The sequence below is a fragment of the Neovison vison genome, chromosome 7 (assembly GCF_020171115.1).
Source record: "Neovison vison isolate M4711 chromosome 7, ASM_NN_V1, whole genome shotgun sequence".
Lineage (NCBI taxonomy): Eukaryota > Metazoa > Chordata > Mammalia > Carnivora > Mustelidae > Neogale > Neogale vison.
This window is the reverse complement of record NC_058097.1, coordinates 45,707,784-45,726,221: the sequence shown is the minus strand read 5'-3', so window position 1 is coordinate 45,726,221 and position 18,438 is coordinate 45,707,784. Positions and strand designations below refer to the sequence as shown.

General features: G+C 57.1%; 2 protein-coding genes across 11 annotated transcripts; one reads left to right on the top strand and one right to left on the bottom strand.

Annotated features, from left to right (window-relative positions):
• Positions 1 to 130: 130 nt before the first annotated feature.
• MBOAT7 (membrane bound O-acyltransferase domain containing 7) lies at positions 131 to 11,325 on the bottom strand. 7 transcript variants are annotated; one of them, XM_044256626.1, is made up of 9 exons: positions 11,017 to 11,228; positions 10,462 to 10,515; positions 10,261 to 10,339; positions 10,038 to 10,167; positions 9,372 to 9,498; positions 8,003 to 8,162; positions 5,351 to 5,711; positions 3,331 to 3,507; positions 131 to 1,158 (listed from the first exon to the last, which is right to left on the bottom strand). In XM_044256626.1, the coding sequence occupies exons 3-9, from the start codon at positions 10,334 to 10,336 to the stop codon at positions 771 to 773; spliced, it is 1,419 nt and encodes a 472-aa protein (XP_044112561.1). In that variant the 5' UTR covers positions 10,337 to 10,339; positions 10,462 to 10,515; positions 11,017 to 11,228; the 3' UTR covers positions 131 to 770. The 7 variants fall into 7 exon arrangements, with proteins under 7 accessions (XP_044112561.1, XP_044112564.1, XP_044112560.1 ...); XM_044256629.1 differs by lacking the exons at positions 10,462 to 10,515; positions 11,017 to 11,228 and adding an exon at positions 11,303 to 11,325; XM_044256625.1 differs by lacking the exon at positions 10,462 to 10,515.
• Positions 11,326 to 11,615: 290 nt separating this feature from the next.
• Positions 11,616 to 17,083, top strand: TSEN34 (tRNA splicing endonuclease subunit 34). 4 transcript variants are annotated; one of them, XM_044256636.1, is made up of 5 exons: positions 11,616 to 11,633; positions 12,571 to 12,817; positions 13,040 to 13,283; positions 13,435 to 13,692; positions 16,585 to 17,083. In XM_044256636.1, exons 2-5 carry the CDS (start codon positions 12,575 to 12,577, stop codon positions 16,770 to 16,772), a joined length of 933 nt encoding a protein of 310 aa, XP_044112571.1. In that variant the 5' UTR covers positions 11,616 to 11,633; positions 12,571 to 12,574; the 3' UTR covers positions 16,773 to 17,083. The 4 variants fall into 4 exon arrangements, with proteins under 4 accessions (XP_044112571.1, XP_044112568.1, XP_044112567.1 ...); XM_044256633.1 differs by lacking the exon at positions 11,616 to 11,633 and adding an exon at positions 11,845 to 11,896; XM_044256632.1 differs by lacking the exon at positions 11,616 to 11,633 and adding an exon at positions 11,859 to 11,957.
• Positions 17,084 to 18,438: the final 1,355 nt, after the last annotated feature.

Below are 18,438 nucleotides of genomic sequence, written 5' to 3'. Positions count from 1 at the left end.
TCAGGACGGCTGCTCCAGAAGGTCCCCTGGGAGCGGAAACCCCCTGATGCCCTTGTCTCCTGGGAACGGAGCCCATCACCCTGCATCCTGGGGAGCCCCACACCTATGACCACCCCAGACACACATACGGTCTTTGTGAGACATTTTATTGGGGGGGGGGCGATTCACACATTCCGACCTTGTTCTAGGCCAGAGGATGACAAGAGGGTGACAGGAGTGCCGTGACCCTGAGGTGGCTCAGATGGAAGCTGCAAGAACCATGTCCAAAGGCCGGCTCCTCAGTGCCTCAGTTTCCCCGTTATGAAATGGGAGGGTAATGTTCCCTTCCGGGCCTGAAACACTGTTCCGTGAATGTGGGGCAAAAGCCTGGGGAGAGAGGGTGGCTCTCCCAGAAGCTGCCCTCCAGCCAGCGACCCGGAAAGGGGAATCCGTTTGGGAAACCCCGTGGTCCCGGGGGTCCCTGCTGGGGGCGCTGCAGGGAGGGCAGCGCGCTCTGGACGCCGCGGTGGGGACAAGCGGAGATTCTCCTCTGGACAACACCTTGACTTTCCAGGAGGGATGACAGCTTACTGAGCCCTCAGGGCAGACAGCAGGGGAGCATCGGAGGCGGGCCCCCCCCCCAGCTGAGGAACGGGAATCCTCTCCAGGCCCCCAGCCAAATTCAGCGCTTTCTGGGAAAGGAGACAGCAGCCTGGTTCACGGCATTCCCAGCCAAAAGCTTGGTGGCTGGACTGACGCGCAAAGGGAGTGCGGTGGCGGCTGACTCCTGCCTACTCCTCCCGGAGCTTTTCCGGGGCAAGGCTGGCGGCCGGGGGCGCCGTCTTCCTCCGGCTGGGGCCGCCCCCGCCCAGAGCCAGCCCCAGCCCCAGCGCGACCGCGGCCAGGACGTGCACGCAGAAGTAGACGGAGGCCCAGTACCGGAGGGTGTCTCCCAGAGACAGCAGCACAAAGCCCATGCACATGTAGTCGTAGGCGCGCATCTTCAGGAACCAGTGCACCCAGTCCCAGGCCTTCTGGCCCCCGGGGCTCAGCCGCCCCCGCAGCGCTGACTCCAGCCTGCCCTCGGCAGCCAGGCACAGCGGGATGGTCAGGAAGCTTAGGTAGTAGCCAGGGTGGAGGCCATGCCAGTAGGCGCTCAGCAGCATGGTCCAGGCGCTCCTGGGGGAGAGGTTGCGACTCAGGACCCGGGAGTCCCGACTCTAGGCCCCTCCTCCCTCAGACCCAAGAGTCCAGCCCCCAGCCCCCTCCTCCCTCAGACCCAGGAGTCACTACTCTCTAGAGCTTCAGGAACCCAGTTAATCCTCTCAGCACATCTTTCTTTAAGACCCATGAACCCGAGCCCCCAGCCACTTCCTTTTGGGGATCAGTGTAATTTCCAATTCAGGAAGACTCAGAAATCTCCAATCACGTTCCCCTCTTTTTATGGACCCAAACATGCTCTCCGTTGATGACCCACAAATTCAGGCTCTGGTCCCACTTCCACGGAAGACGGAGAAATGAGAGCAGGCTGTGCCACGGACTGTGATCTGGGCTGGGGAAAGGGGCTCTTCCTTGTCTTCGGGTCTATAAAAAGGGGAGCTTTCTTCCTGCTGTGGTGATTTCCCTAGTGGGTTCCTCGCAGTGTGTAGCGCAACCTGGTTTAAACTAATTCATGAACACAACTTTCTTTCTTTTCTACCTCTGGTGGAGAAAGAGCCCTATGGGTTGGGAGCATTTAGTTGAGGGTCCCTGACAGGGGGAAGCAGGGCAGTGGGTCGCACATGAATGGGCGCTGGGCACCCGGAACTCCACGCAGGCGAACCTGAGCTCTGGGCTTCGGTCCTACTCGGCACCCCCCACCCCCGCCCGTCTGGCCGCTCCTCTGTGCGGTGACCGCTCTCCAAAGAACAACGTTCCCTCCACCCCCACCCCCTCCCTCTTTCCGGTCTCCCTCCAATGGCTCCAGCTGGCTCTCACTTGCCCTCCAAACTGCTGCTCAAGTTTCTGGAGACTTCCTCCTCCTGCCCTGCTCAACACCCCCCTCCGTTGTACATCATCTGATACAAGAGATCCTCCCTTCGTCTCGCAACACTTGGTTCACTTGGCTCCCACGTTCGTGACTGTCTTCCTAGCTCACTGGCTGTGACCTTGCCGGCTCCTCCTCGTCCCTAGTCCACACCAGGATTTCTACATCTCCACACTGTGGACATTTGGGGCCTGGATGGATGATTCTGTGCTATAGGCGGGCTGTCTTGTGCCTCCCAGGCTGGAGGAGCATCTCGGGCCTCTAACCCCTGGCCGCCAGCAGCACCTCCCAGCAGTGCCCCCCAGACTGTGGGATGATGGCTCCCAGCTGAAAACCTCTAATGCAAACACTGGGCTTTGCCCCGATGCTCAGCCCCAGAGCTTTTGGTATCGCCACCACCTGAGAACACTGGAGTGACCACTTCTTACCCTGACCCTCTCCTGCAGGTCTTCAATGACATCCATCTAATGCCCCATCCAGTAACCCTGACTGAACGTGACCGTCACCCTGGGCTCGGTGACCTCAGACCCATCGGGGTCCCTCACCTGTCCCGCTCCTGCGCCCACCTCCCTCCAGATCTCCCCAACCCCAGACTGGCCCTTCTGGGCCCTTAGTCCCCCACAGCCAGCACCTGGTAGGACGCTACCTCCTCCTCCCCACACCCATCATAAGCCTGGCTCTGAGCGGCGCCTGGGGCCATGATCAACTGCTTCTAGCGGAGAAGTGTCAGCCGTGCCCCAGCAGCCTCATCTGCCGGCTCTGGGAAGACCGAGGGAAGCCGGTGGGTTGGATCACCTCGCTGGGCCTCCATGTCCTCCCAAGTCCAGCGTCCTAAGGCTGCGAACAGCACAATGGCCACACTCGGCTCCCACCGGAGAAATACCACATGAGTGACGAGAAAAAGCTAAGATGCGGTGACCCCTCACATAGCGGGCCCCACAGTGAGGACACGGCACACTTTACCGCGCTTCGCCCTCACCGTGAACTATGTAGCTGTTAACAGCATTCCCCCCATTCAAGAGTTGGAACAAACACAGGTCCCCTAACTCAGTAAACTTTCTCTGGAGCTGGCGAGGCCAGGATTCCACAATCTGGCCAGAGTCCACAGGATTCCTTCTGTCGAAGGAGGCCGCCTTTACAGAGGTGGAAACTGAGGCCCAGGGAAGGGGAGCGGTCTAGCCCCTGAGCAACGCGAAGCCACAGCAGGGCACCAGCCTCAAGAAACTACAACTCCCATGATCCTCAGGGGCGGCGGCCTGCAGGGAAGCCCCAAGCGCTGCCGGGAGCTGTAGTTCCGTGTTTTCCCCGGGGGCCGGCCAGCTCACCTGAGGACATAGGAGCGGGCGGGCGCGCTCTTGTAGATATACTGCGCCAGCCACCACTGCACCGTCATGTTCCAGTACCGCATGCCATCCCGCACCCGCACGCAGAAGTCCGTGCCGTAGCAGTCGATGTTGCGGATGGTCTCATAGTCGTACTCCAGCGAAGCCGCCTTCTCCGGACTGGGGGGGTGGAGGGTGAGGGTGGGGGACAGACATGCAGCTCAGCCAGGCCCCCTCCCGACGCTGGCTCCTGTCCCAGCCCCGGCCGCTCAGGAGGGGATCCTGGCCAGGGAAGAGAGCTCTGGCTGCCACGTGTGCTAGGGCAACAGGGGAGGGTAACTCAGCAGGAGCTTTTTGGGGGAGGGAAGTCGGGTGCGGGGGGCACAGTTCACCAACAGCGGGGTCCTCCTCCTCTTGGTAAGGGGGCTGCAGCAGCAACAAAGGCCTGGAGGGGCTATAGTTGCTAAGCTACGAGTCCTTAGCAACCTGGCCCTTCACTGCTCTAGATGCTAGGGAAAGGCCATTCCTCAGCAGCCAAGCTCACTACATTCCCAGGGGCCTCCAGGTGTGGTCCCTTCTAAGTGATCCAGATGCTGTGATTGCTAGGGAAGGAGCATCCCTAACAAGGAGAGGGTTTGTGGTTGCTAGGGAGATGTTCTAGACCCACGTGACACCTGGCCGGTCTCTGTTGCTAGGTAAAGGGCATTCCTTAGCAACAAGGCCTGGGATGTTTAGAAACGCTTCCAGAAAGGGCCCTTCGTGGCTACTGGTCCTTATGACTGTGAAGAAGTGTCATCTCCAGCAATACAGTGGTTCCTGAGTCCCTGGTGCCAACAACCCCAGCAGTGGTGAACATTCCACCCCCACTGGAACCACTGGTGGCTTCTGATAATGGGGCAGGAGCCATCTACTGAGAGCAGGGCCCAGCATATTTAGAAAAGCCTTCAATTCCTGCTTGACTTTTTCTGGGAGACACCCTCTCTAGTGACCAGAGGTCCACCCATGGTTACTAGGGCAGGGGTCGAAATTTGTGTGGGGGTGCTGCTTCCCCCCTAATGGAATGGCTGTCCATGACAACTATGGGATGGCCCAACCCGAGCAAGGAGGAATTCATAATTTACATAAATGGGCTGCTCCCCGTAGTCCTAGCCCCAGGCAGAAGGCCACCGCTGGTTGCCAAGAACAGTGGGGCGGTCCATTCCCTGTTGCTGGGAGCATCATTTCCCTAGCAACGTAGGTACAACACTTCCTTAGCAACAAGATGCCCCTAATTACTGGCAGTGGGGTGGGAGGGAGGTCTGACATTGTTAACCAGGTCAATTTATCATTACCAGGGTATGCCCCAGGCAATGGTAGGAAAGCGACCTGCGGTGGCTAGGAGTATGACCCACACCCCCGCTAGAGGGCAGCACGTTCAGGGATGCCATTTCCTAGAAAGTGCAGGCTGCCAGGGCACCCCATGGCTGGGGGGAAGGGGAGCGGGGTTCTAGCAGCAAAGGGCAGTCTGGGGGGTGGGGGTGAGGGTAAGCTAGTCCCAGGGCAGGAAGAGACAGACCACGGTTGCTAGGGAACCGCTTCCCTAGCAAAGAGGGGCAGGCCAGTTGCTAGGGAACCACTGCCCTAGCAACAAAGAGTGGGCCCAGCCCAGCCCAAAGATGGTATCCCAAATAACCAGAACAACGGAGTTACTGGGGTGACACTTCCATGGCGACAGAGGGGAGGCACATGGTCGCTAAGAAGCCACCTTCCTTCTCCTGACAAAAGACAGCAGTCCACCATCCCGAGAGGGGACAAGCAGTAGCACAAGGGGCAGCGGGAGGTCCCGGGAGTGCTGCTCCCTAGGAGAGGGGCAGTCCCTAGGCCAGGGGCAGGTGGGCTATGGTGGTCAGGGGCGACACTGCACTGACAACAGGTGGTGACCCCGCCCCCCTGCTCCCCCCGCTCTCCTCCCTGCTAGGGGCAGGGCCAGTTTGTGCTGATGGGGCCTGCCGGGTCTGGGGAGGCCTCCCTCCCACTGCCTGACCTGCTGGGGGGTGGGCATTGGAGGGTGGGGCCGCCCCCGGCCCGGGCTTTGGCAGCCACGGGGTAGGCCCCGAAGCCGGCGGCAATGCAGCCGCACTCGGCGGCAATCCAGGCCACGTAGAAGCGCATGCGGAAGGCGAAGAAGACGGGGACCATGTAGAAGAGGCGGGCGGGCAGCGGGCGGGCGTAGAAGGCGTCCTCACGCACGGCCTCCAGCGGGAAGAGGTGCGAGGACAGCAGGAAGAGCAGCCCGAAGAGTGGGGCCGGCCAGGCGCGGCGCAGGAGGGGCCGCAGGCTGGGCACAGCCCCAGGGAAAGGCTGCTCCAGCCAGTCCAGGTACGTGCGGTAGCGGAAGAACGGGCCTGTGGCGGGAGGGAGGGAGGGGGCAGCTGGTCAGACGCTTGGAGTCTGGAGGCTGGGGGCCTGAGACTGGGGAGCTGGGGTGGGACGGGGAGGAAGCAGAGACTGGCGAAGGGGCCCGAGACTGCAAACTGAATGGGGGGGGGAGAAGCAGACTTGTGGAGGGGGTAGCTGGTCAGAGACTCCTAGGGCTGGGAGGGGGAGCCGCAGCTCAGGGTCTGGAAGCTCAGAGGGTGGGGGATGAGTATGAAACCTGGAACAAGGGGAGGGAGACTCAAAGGGACAAGAAGCCAGTGAGTTGGGAGGCTCTTGATCTTGGGGGTCCTGAGTTCCAGCCCCACATTGGGTGCTGGGAGTGAAGGGGACTTAAAAATACAATCTTAGGGGTCCCTGGGTGGCTCAGGTCATGGTCCCAGGGTCCTGGGATTGAGCCCCGCAGCGGGGATTGAGCCTCTCTGCTCAGCGGGGAGCCTGCTTCTCCCTCTCTCTGCCTGCCTCTCTGCTTACCTGTGATCTCTGTCTGTCAAATAAATAAATAAATAAAATCTAAAAAAAAAAAAAAAAAATCTTAAGGGGCCCTGGGTGGCTCAGTCGTTGGGCGTCTGCCTTCAGCTCCAGGTCATGATCCCAGGGTCCTGGGATTGAGCCCCCCATCGGGTTCCCTGCTTGGCGGGAAGCCTGCTTCTCCCTTTCCCACTCCCCCTGCTTGTGTTCCCTCTCTCACTGTCTCCCCGCCAAATAAATAAATAAAATCTTAAAAAAAAAAAAATACAATCTTCTTAAGTGTGGTATGTATACATAAAGGAATATTACTCGGTCAACAAAAAGAATGAAATCTGGCCATTCACAATGACGTAGATGGAACTAGACAGTACGATACTCCGTGAATAAGTCAGAGAAAGACAAACACTGCATGATGTCCCTCATATGTGGACTTTAGGAAACAGAACAGGGGAAGGGGAGAAAAAGAGAGGGAAGCAAACTGTAAGAGACTCTTAATGATAGAGGACAAACTGAGGGCTGATGGGGGGACGTGGGCAGGGAATGGGCTGGATGGGGGATGGGCATTAAGGAGGGCATTTGTGAAGAGCACTGAATTCTCCAGAAACCAACACGACACTATATGTTAACTAACAAGAATTTAAATAAAACTTGGAAGGAGAGAGAAATTAAAAATATAAAATAAAATCTTAAGAGAAAGAAAGAAAGAAACAAGAAAGGGAGAGTTCACGGGACTCAAAGAGAAAGAGGACAGCCAGATCGAGAGGAACAAAGACCTGGAGAAGGGACGCTACGGAGACAAGTCCCTCAGGAAGATGGGGATGGACAAGCCAGACCCCGAGGGTGTGGGTGGGAGGCAGCTGTGAGCAAGGGAAGGGTCAAGCAGTGCTTCTGGGGAGGAAGAGGCTGGTGGGGGAAGTCAGAGGCCTGCAGGGGCGAGGCGCCCAGACTTACACGCACTGAGGACTGGGAGCTCTGTTCAAAGACCTAGGAAACCACCACAGGCTGCAAAGTGCTGGAATCCGGTTTCCCTTGCCCTCCCACCATCCCAAGCAGGGCAGGGACCAAAGGGGATCACTGATGGAGAGGAAACAGTTGTAGACCCGGCCAGGGGAGGGGACAGTGGGATGGACAGAAGTGACAGCCTCTCAGGTCACACAGGGCCAGAGAGAACAGGATCCCATTCATAAATGATCAGAATGGGCAAGTCTACAGAGACAGGAGGCTGACCGGTGGTGTCCACGGACTGGGGGCAGATGAGGCTGGAAGGATGATGGTGGCAGGGCCCGCACTCCCCTTATGGGGTGACACAACTGTCCTACAATGACATGGCAGTAGTGGCTGGACCCCCAACTCCACTGAGTGAGTGAATGGCATGTCATTTCAGTGGCTGAACATGCCCATTACAGCTCAGTAGTCACAGCTGCCATTGAAAAGAGAACCTACTGGAAGGTCAACTCGAGTGAAAAACATTCCAAGGCACAAGTGGGAGCATAATGGGAATAGTTGTTCCCCGGGGGGGCAGAAAGAGCGCTGCTGTGTGGACCTTTCCGCTTCATCCCATGTCCCCCCAAGAAGCCGGGAGCCATCACTGAGGCCGAGAACAGTGGGTGTCTGCTTTGGAGAGCAGTGGGAGAGGCTGAGCTAGACCCACACCTCGACGCTCGCCCTCAGAGGAGCAGACACTGGAGTGGAGGCAGGGACACCAGACGGGCACCAAACCCGGGGTGCTGAGCGGAGACAGAGGGTGACGAGGGGCAGGGGACAGGCCTGGGGGCGCAGGCACACTCACCTGTCATTATTCCCACGTAGCAGTAGCTGTAACTGAGTGTCTCCATCAGAGAGGGAACATCGGGCAGGAGCCCCAGGCTGGGCCCCTTGCTGAAGCCAGAGGCCATTTCCTTCCTCTGGGCCAAGTGCAGGTCCTGAACTTCACTGGCCAGACTCACCAGCTGGGGGGAAGAGGCACGGGTGGGGGACAGATCAGACAGACCCTGGGCCTTCCACATCGACTCCTCCTGCAGCAGCCAAGGGATGCTGTGGCCAGCGTGCCCCTGGGAGCTGAGCGGGGAGTTGAGGTCCGTTCCCATGGGCAGCGGGAGTCTGGAGTCAGGAGTGGCAGGGTAGCGGCTTCTTGCCAGCGGGTGTTCCCCCACCCTCCCTCCTGGGCCTCTCCCCCTCTGTGCTCCCTTTTCTGGGTTCTTCTGCAGCCCATGCTTTGGTATCACCCATGCTCTTGGGATCTCCGAACTGTACCCCCAGACTGAGCTCCTCCCTACAACCCCCAAACCCATCTCGGGGCCTCTGGCCATTGACAGTCCTAGGCCTCCGGGGTTCCTCAAACTTCACGCACCCAGAGGGGAACACGGGGTCACCCACTCCCTAGATCAGGTCCTTTTCCGGCCTGTCTCCTCGGCAACCGCACCAGCAGCCAATTAACTGCTTGGGCCAGAAACCTTCCTTCCTCCCCAAATCTAACCAGTGGGTCTTGGAGTCTGTCGCTTTTGGGTTGCTCCCCACCCCCATCCCTGGGGCTGAATGTGTGTGGCCTGCCCGCCCCCAACACTGGCCTGCTCCCTTCCACACGTGCTCCGACATCCCGAAAGGCTCTCCCTCCAACTCTTGGCTAATCGACTCCTGCCTGTCCTCGCCTTCCCGCGGAGAAGGCAGGACGCAGGCGAGACCTGGTTCGCGAGCCCAGCACCCGGCAGCTCCTGACTTTTCAGTCTCCGGTGGGACCCGGGGATCCGCTTTCACCTATCTTCCCTAGTGACTGACAACCAGACCCAGGTGTCCTGCTTTTGTACCCTTAGGTAAGTGCCTTCTCTCCCAAGCTGTTTCTCCTACTTCACTAAATGGCTCACTACCAACATGCAGTCCTCGAGAGCATGAGCACGTCGGGGAAGTACTCAGCCTCCAGGAAGCACACAGTCTGCTATGCTAGGAGGGTGGGGGGCAGGGGGCGGGAATGTGCTTCTCTACCCCAGAGCATAGCTGGGAGGTGAGGGCCTGCCCCAGAGCACGAGAGAGGTGAAGTCCCACCCCTGGGGTGTGTGGGAGATGAAATCCCGCATCCCTTGCTCCCCGGTGAGTGCGCGGGAGGGGGAAGTGAGAATGGGGAGATCCCCTCGCACAAGGGGAGGGCTGGAGGGGAGTCTGACCTTCAGGGTGAGCAGCAGCTGGACGGCATTGGTGAAGGGCGTGGGAGTGGGCAGGCCCAGCAGGCTGAGCGCACGGAAGAACAGGAGGTAGGAGAAGGTCCAGGCGAGGGCGAGGGCGTGGCAGGAGCTGGGGCAAAGGCAGAAGGCGGCCGTGCTGGGTACAGAGCCCTAGCCTCGGCCTCCCCCAGATTCCAGCTACAGATCCTCCCCCACCTCCCACAGAAAATGGGGGAGGTACCGTGGAAGAAAGGACACAACCACATAGAAATGCACCACCACAGAGAAGAGAATGAGGAGGGCTCAAGAGAGGCTTTCGGGTGAAAAACCTCCAGTCCTCCGTTTTTTCTGCGGGAGGCAAGAAAAAGGAGGGAGAGAGACATGAGAGAAACACGAATGGTAGCAGGGCCTGCACAAGTCCTCCTTTCTCCTGAATACATGAACTGGATCTCAGGGACCAGGTGAGACACACAAGGACGAGACCCAGAAGAGGCAGGAGAGGAAGAAAAACAGACGCAACGACACAGAGTATTCAGAGATAAACAAGAGACACCCAGAGACAAAGGCAGAAAGGGAGACAGACCCAAAGAGGATAACAGGTTGCTTCCTCCTCCCCCTCCGCTCCCCACTCCTCTGTCCCCCCCCAACCCCTCCCCACCAAATCCTCACCAGGGCTGGGCCTGGATGAGGGCCCAGGTTCCAAGGATGGTGACCAGAGAATGCAAAGTGTGGGGGCCACAGGTGAACAAGGTGAGCCCCAGGCCCACAGCTGCTGCCCCCCATCTCTTCAGCCCGGGGCCTGCAGGGAGAAGGTACAGCATAAGCCTGGAACCTTCCAGGGAGTCCCCTGCCTGCCCCCCCCATTTTCCACTAGGGAGGGAACCTGACTCACCAGCTTTCTTAAAGAGGAAGCCGATGGGGATGGAGATAAGAAGAACCACTAGATAAGTCCACTCTTCAGGCGACATGGTCTGGGGGAGGGGCAGAGATTCTCGGTGAGAACCCAGGAGTCCGGGCCTTCACCCCTCCCCCTCGGAGGATTCAGGAATTCACTCTCCCTAGTCCCCAGTTGTCGAGGATCATGGAGTCTCACCCTCAGCTCCTCTCCTCTGCGAAGAGGGGAATCCGGACCTCCAGAACCTTCCTCCTTTGAAGATAAAGGAATCCACCCCCAGCCCCGCTTTTCTGAGAACCCCAGCCACCAGTTCTCTTCTGGAATCCAGACCTCTCAGCCCCTCTGCGATCGCAGAAATCAAAGCTACTCCCCCCTCACTGAGGACCCAAAGATTCAGACATCGCTTTCTGAGAACCCAGCAACAACCCTTGTCCCGGGCCCTTCCCGTGGAGAGCCCAGTATTCCAGAGCTCCCAGTCTCCTCCTCCGAGGATCCAGGGACTCGGCGGGCCTGGATCCAGCCTCCACCTGCTCGGGAGGTGCAGACGCTTCTCCCACCCAAAGCCCGGAGGACGCCCCCTCCAGCTCCTCCCCAGCTCGCCCCCAGCTCAGGTCAGACCTCCCCGGCAGAGCCACAGGCGGTTACGCCACTCCCCGCTCGGCCGCGCTCTCGGTGCCACGCCCGCCCCGGTCGGCCCGCGGGTCCGCAGCCATCCTCCAGCCCGGCCCCCAAAGCGGCCCCGCCCCGGCCCACCTGGGCCCGGCTCCGCGTCGCCCGCCGGGCAAGAGGCGACCGAGCAGTCCTGGCTCACCGGCGCCCCGGCTCCGGCCACGCCTCCCCCGCCCAGCGCGCGCCGCTCCGTCGCGGTCCCGCTCGGGCCGGCTGCGCTGCTCCGTCAGGCTGCGGGCCAGGCAGGGAAGCGGCGGGCTCCGAGCGCGGGAGAGGACCACCCCGCCACCGCACCTGGACCGCACGGCAGCCGAGCCAGGAGCACGTAAAGAGGCGGAGCCTCGGGCCTGCCAGGAGGAGGGGCCCGAACCTTCGGGAGGAGGCGGGGCTTCCGCTTCGGGTTCCTTTGGACATAATCGGCGGCAGTTTGGAGGCGGGGCCACGAGCTTCGGTCCCTGTTCGGATGTAGGCGGGGCCAAGAGCTCCGGCCGGAAGTGGGCGGAGTCACAGGCCCTGTTTGACTCAGATTAAGAGATTGGCGGAGTCCGGGGTGGAGGGTAAGAAGGAGGCGGGACCACAGACTTAAGCAACACGAAGGGAGGCCGTGATCCGGATCGTTCCAAGGGGGCGGGGCTAACAGCAGTTCCAGCCTGAGGGGGCGGCACCCCAGCTGACGTATACGCCACCAGGGCGGGGCCAAGGTAATTAGCCTCACTTTTTCTAGAGGCGGAGCCCAAGAGGCCGGGGGAGGTTCGCTTCGCGGGGGCGGGACCAAGGTGTGCCACTCCACGGGAAGGCGGGGCTACGGCGAAACTGGGGGCGGATCCCAGACTTCCCGCTTCGCTGAGGTGGCGGCGTGACGAAATTGACGCAGGGGGTCGGGATGGGGAGGGTTGGAGGAAGCGGCGCGTGGCGCGCTACGTAGGGGGTGGCTCCGCCGGGAGTGAGAGCTGGTGTTTACGAGGTGACTGACTTGTTCTGTCGGAGGACGGTGCGGCATTCTGAGGGGAACGCTCGCGAAGGGGGTGAGCCCGCCCAAGCGGGGAACGGACAGCTGGTGTTCAGTAGGAGGAGCCTCCGGCTGTGGGGTTCGCTCAGTGGGGCGGGTACTCCCCTACCGGGAGCTCCTGCGGCCGGAGGGGGCGGGGCCTGGCTGCGGGGTTGACGGGAGCCGAGGGCGCCCGAACCCCCAGCCGCCGGCCTTTGGGAGGGGGCGGGGCTGCGAGTTTGGCCGAGCCGAGAGGTCCGGGCGGGGGCGGGGCTTCCACGGTGGGCGTCTGACACCGCGCGAGGAGGTTCTGAGGCCACGCCTCGGTGGTTTGGAAAGGCGAGGGGCCCAGTTCCGAGTCACTCGAAGGGGGCGTGGCCCCGCACTAAGGGAGGCTTCTCTTCGAGCCGAGAAGGCGTGATGGCCGGAAAGCTGACCTCAGGGTCCGGGGGCCCAGCGGCGCCCTAGGGACTCGGCGCCCAGGGGGCGGGGCCCGGCCTGGAGAATCGGCAGGTGGCGAACGCGGCCCGGGCAAGGCTCCACCCTCCAGGCTCAGGGGCGGGACCTCGCTGAGACCCTCCACCCCCCACCCCACCCCAGGCGGTGGGAGCGCTATGTCGGTGACCGCTGTGCTCCCCTGGCTTCCGCAGGAGGATGCTGGTGGTGGAGGTCGCGAACGGCCGCTCCCTAGTATGGGGGGCCGAGGCGGTGCAGGCACTGCGGGAGCGTCTGGGAGTGGGGGGCCGCACGGTGGGCGCCCTGCCCCGCGGGCCCCGCCAGAACTCGCGCCTGGGCCTCCCGCTGCTGCTGATGCCCGAAGAGGCGCGGCTTCTGGCCGAGATCGGCGCCGTGACCCTGGTCAGCGCCCCGCGCCCGGATCCGCGCCAACACAGCCTGGTAAGGGGCGGGCCAGGGACGCGAACTACTGCGGAAGTAGACTTGGGGTCTCTGAGGTGGGAGGGCTTCTGGGTGCCCTGGATTCTGGAATAGTGTGCATGCAGGACACTAGGATCCCCGGGTTCGGGCTTTGGGGTTGGGAGGAGTCAGGGAGTCGGGGTTCCTGGCTTCCTAAGGCGGGGCAGACTTGGATCCTGGCATTCCCGCCGGCTTACTTCTCAGGCTCTGGCATCCTTCAAACGCCAGCAAGAACAGGGCTTCCAGGAGCAAAGCGCCCTGGCAGCTGAGGCCCGCGAGACTCGTCGTCAAGAGCTCCTAGAGAAGATTGCGGAGGGCCAGGCTGCGAAGAAGCAGAAGCTGGAACAGGAGTCAGGGGTCAGCGAGAGCCAGGGGGCCGGTGTGAACCCAGCTGCCTCAGAGAGTGAAGCCAGCGCTAGCCAGGCTCCTGGGGAGCCCGAGGAAGCAGGTGAGGGTGGGAGTGGAGTCCAGGGGCCAGTGGAAGGAGGTGGGAGATCTTTGGGGAATCTTGGGCGGGAATCTCGGGACTGGGACTCTCTGGGGGATGCGAAGACCCTGTCCTTGGAGTCACCACACTCTCCTGCGTTCACCGCCCCCAGGTTCCTCTTCTCCCCAGCCAGGGCCTTCAAATGAGGTGGCACCCTTGCCCAGGTCCGCCCTGCTGGTCCAGCTGGCCACTGCTAGGCCTCGGCCCATCAAGGCAAGGCCCCTGGATTGGCGTGTCCAGTCCAAAGACTGGCCTCATGCTGGCCGTCCTGCCCATGAGCTCCGCTACAGCATCTACAGAGACCTGTGGGAGCGAGGCTTCTTCCTCAGTGCTGCTGGCAAGTTCGGGGGTGACTTCCTGGTCTATCCTGGTGAGTTTTGTTGGGACCTCCTGTTGCTGCCCCTTTTTTGACAAGCCCCCGACCCTCTGCATTTTCCTTTTTTGTCTTTTCTCAGCCTCCGAAACCCATAGAAGGACAGGCACACTTGGGAACCCAAGCCCATTTGGAGGGCAATTTAGCAAATCTGATTAAGCACATTCTTTGATCCAGAGGTTTCACTTAGGGACACCTAGCTACGTGCACAGAACATACAGGAAATCGTCGTTGCGGGATTCTTTACAGTAGCAAAATATTAGCGAGCAGCCAGAGTGATTGTTAATAGGTTAGTGGTTACTTACTGGTGTTAGTTGTAAAAGATTAATGTAGGTCCAGGTACATTTATGAAAAAATGACCAAAGGGGGAAGGAAAAAAAAAAGAACTATGTGTCGAAAACAGGTATGGTAAAAAGTGAATTGTGTTTTATGTTGTCATGGAGTTATATACACATTATTTAAATAGCCTTAAAAAATCATGGCTTGCGGGGCCCTTGGCGGGCTCAGTCGGGGCAGTATGCTACTCTTGATCTCAGGGTTGTAGGTTCAAGCCCCACGCTGGGTGTAGAGATTACTTAAAGAAAATTATGTGCCTCGAGTGAAAGAACACGAGAAGAACTTAAAATAGATTATTGACTAGAAAGCAAGTAGCAAATGGAAAAAGGCCTGAAGGGACGTACTCCAGCCCAAGTACAGCAGTTACCTCTGGGAGGGAATTTGCATCAGGTGTAGGTAAAGGAGATTTTCAGTGTACCAGGTAATTTTTGAATTTGTAGTATGAGTGTCTTTACTGTCTCACTAAAAGGTTAAAAAAGTAAGTCTATAAGAAATTGCCTTTTTTGTTCCTCCTGAAAACACCAGCGGATAGAAGCACCAGGTAAGTAGTCAGATTTTAGCTGTTGGCTGGAGACCGAAGGAGTGTCCTGTGGGTGAGCCAAGAGCCTTCGTGTCTTCTCAGACCAAACACTCAACTGAGGGACTGACTCAGGAGCTTGAGAGCAGTTCACTGCCCCGTGCTCTGCAGATGACCACACGGTCATACCTTGCTACTGTTTTTCTGTATGTGAAAGACTATTTTGGTTTTGAAAATGAACGTTGGACTCACGAAACATATGGATACTGATATCTAGTTCTTTTCTAAGCTTTCAGGTCAATTTACAAATCTTTTTTTCCAATCTAGCAGATTTTAAGGGGACTATTAGTCCGCGCTTGATCCCACTTGTGAAAGGAGTTACATAATTTTCAATGTTATAAGCTGTATTTAAATTTTTTTTTAAAGATTTTATTTATTTATTTGATAGAGAGAGAGAGAGTACAAGCAAGCAGAGAAGCAGGCAGAGAGAGAGGAGGGGTAGCAGGCTCCCCGCTGAGCAGAGAGCCCGACGTGGGGCTCGATCCCAGGATCCTGGGATCATGACCCGAGCCGAAGGCAGAGGCTTTAACCCACTGAGCCACCCAGGTGCCCCTAAATTTTTTTTTTTAAGATTTTATTTGTTTATTGGATAGCACAAGCAGGGGGAGCAGCAGGCAGAGGGAAAGGGAGAAGGAGGCTCCGCACTGAGCAGGGAGCCCAATATGGGACTCGATCCCAGGACCCTGAAATCATGACCTGAGCCAAAGGCAGACACTTAGCGGACTGAGCCACCCAGGCACCCTTGTATTTTAAATTTTAATATGATTATTTTCCTCTTCAAGTTGTATGGTGTCCTCATTATGGAACTTGTCAAAAATTCAGATTTAATAAGTTGTAAATGGGGTGATTTTTAAGTTTATATGTTCTAATACTGTCAGTAGGCTTACTAAATTAAAACATTCCAGTTAAAACAAGGTTAAATCTACCAGTAACTCAATCACACATCTGCAACCAAACTGCACGGCTGACCTGTTAGTTCTAATGGGTCAATATTTCTAAAACAATACATACTCAATAAATGTGATGTACATAGAATCCTTGCGCCCTGAAGATGAAAATATTCAAGGACTGAGGCCCTCTCCTGTCTCTAACAGTAAAGGTGTCCGAACTTAAAAGGCACTAAGCCTCCCGGAACAGTTCCAGGGAACCTTCTCACATATTCCGATGCTTCCTCCTGAGCGGGCAGAGGTGTCCCAGTGACGCCCAGCTACTGGCTTCCGGCTGGACACCCAGTGGACGGTCCTCTCAGATGGGACACCTCACCACCCTGCCCTTGTCAATGTTCACTCCTGGCACTTACCAACCTCTGACTGGGGCCCGACTCCGGCTCCTGCTCTGCTTGGTCATTTACCTAATCGGGGGGCAGACCACCACCTAGGTTTTCAATGGAAAGCTACTGGGAGGCGGCCCTGGCCATTTGTTCCATATGGCCTGTGGCAGAGGTGAGCCCTTGTAATGTGGCCGACAAACCTGCAAGTATTTACTGTCGGGCCCTTTTCTGGAACATCTTCATCGCCCATCTGTTCATTACTCCATCATATTGTAAATTCTTCCTGTGGTCAGTTAGAGTCACTTCTCCTTGGACCTGACATCCTGTGTACTCCTCGTGGCTTTGACGGACTTCGTGGTCCTGGTGCTTATGTCACGACAATGATCTATTCATTGTTTTTATATCTTTTTTTTGTTTTGTATTTGTATCGTTTTTGTATATTTGTTTTGTATTGTTTTTTTAAACGCGATCATGCTGTATGTATGTGACGGCTTGCTCCGAGTGTATCCTGGACCTCCCCACCCGGATACATTCTTGTCATTTTAACAGCTGGTCTTGTGGCGAGACCATGAACTTAGCAAGTCTGTGGTTTGGTTGAAATATTCATAGTGATTACTAAGCTGATTCCTGTCTCCTACGTGTGCACGTTCCAGTGTCTTCCAGCGCTGTGTCACTGGGACCTTCTGTGTGTCTGTCTTTCACCCAGGTGACCCACTTCGTTTCCACGCCCACTACATTGCTCAGTGCTGGGCCCCGGGGGACCCCATTCCACTGCAGGACCTGGTTTCCGCTGGCCGCCTGGGAACCAGCGTCAGAAAGACGCTGCTGCTCTGTTCTCCTCAGCCTGATGGTAAGGTGGTCTACACGTCCCTGCAGTGGGCCAGCCTGCAGTGAGTGACTCCAGAGACCCTGGGGATGTGGCTGCATCTGTGGACAGAGCCTTTCCAGATGGTCCCAAGCTCATCTCTGCATATGGGAGGCTGCGAACCCTCCTGCCTCTCTCTGCAGTTAGGTTTTGACTCCAGATCTAGAAACACTACATCCTTCTTCTTTCCCTCCCTGTTTCAAAGCACTTACTGGCTGTGATGTTTTGTAGTTCCTGTTTCCACAGTGTGAGCTTCTTGAGGGTAAAGACTGGGTTTGACTCATCTCCAGTATTTACAGGGCTTAGGTCTCAAGAGGGCTCAGTAAACTTTTTGAATAAACACGGAGTCTGTGATTTGAATCCGGGCGACAGTCCTGGGAAGTGTGGGTGTTTGCATTTGCTTATACGGATGAGGGAAAGGCCTGGAGGAGGTCACGCCTCTAGGAGGTAGCCCGCTGGGCTGGGAGTTAAAACCTGGTCTTTCTGAGTCCAAGGTCTGCGCTCTTCCCCCCCACACTAAACTTCCTTTTGAGAAGATCTTCACGAAGCATTTCAGGTGCACACAAAGGCATAAATCAAAGTAACATGTGAAGAGAAGAAGGACATGAGTGTTGCACTTTCCGGACAGGTTCGGGTTGGGGAGGGGAAGGTCAGGAAGGACTCGTGGGGCTGGTGGAATGCGGGTGGTGTTATTTTTCTTGGCCTGGGTGGTGTTTATTCAGGTGTGTAGAATTATATTTTATACCATACATTTATGATCCAGGTCTTTTTTTATACATATATTCTATTAAAAGCTGAAACACATATGAATAAAACACACATTTGTGAGATGATTCATATAGCTGCCTTTCTGCTTAAGAAATTACTTGAACGTTATCAGTACCCACTTCCAGTATTTATATGTCTATTTTTAAAATGTGTACTTTTGTCCCATAGATTTCGTTACTGAAACACTGTCACACGGTCATGATTCTGGGGCTGAAAGCATCTATCTTTGGTTTCCCAATTTCTGTGGCGCCTGTTCTTTCTTTCCTACCCTTTTCAGTAAACAGATTTGCTCGAACCTCAATTTCCTATAAGCTTAGATTAATTTAAAACAGGACACCAACCCCTGCCCAGTTAACACTGTTCTTTGGGCCTTCTTGGTAACTGGCTTGTAAATATGTTCTCTAAGCTCTCTCTTCTTTGCAACAGAGTTCTTAACTGACTCAGTACTCAGTATCTCTGTCTTGAGTCTTCCCTTAAAAAATTCCTCAAAAACTTGTGGATGGGGGGTTCCTGGGTGGCTCAGTCGGTTAAATGTCTGCCTTTGGCTCAGGTCATGGTCTTGGGGTCCTGGGATGAAGCCCCACATCGGTCTCCCTGCTTGGCAGAGAGTAGGCATGTCCTTCTATGCTCTCTCCCTCTCTTGCTTTCTCTCAAAAAATAAAATCTTTAAAAAGAAAAGAAAACAAAAAAATGTTGTGGGTGCCTGGTGGGTTCAGTCAGTGGAGCATGTGACTCTTGATCTCAGGGTCATAAGTTTGAATCCCATGTTGGGTCTAGAGCTTACTTTAAAAACAAAAAACAAAAAAAAACTCAAAAGGACACCCACATGCACACAAAAAAAGGGCACCTGGGTGGCTCAGTCAGTTAAGCATCTGCCTTCAGCTCAGGTCATGATCCCAGGGTCCTGGGATTGAGCCCAGCATCCGA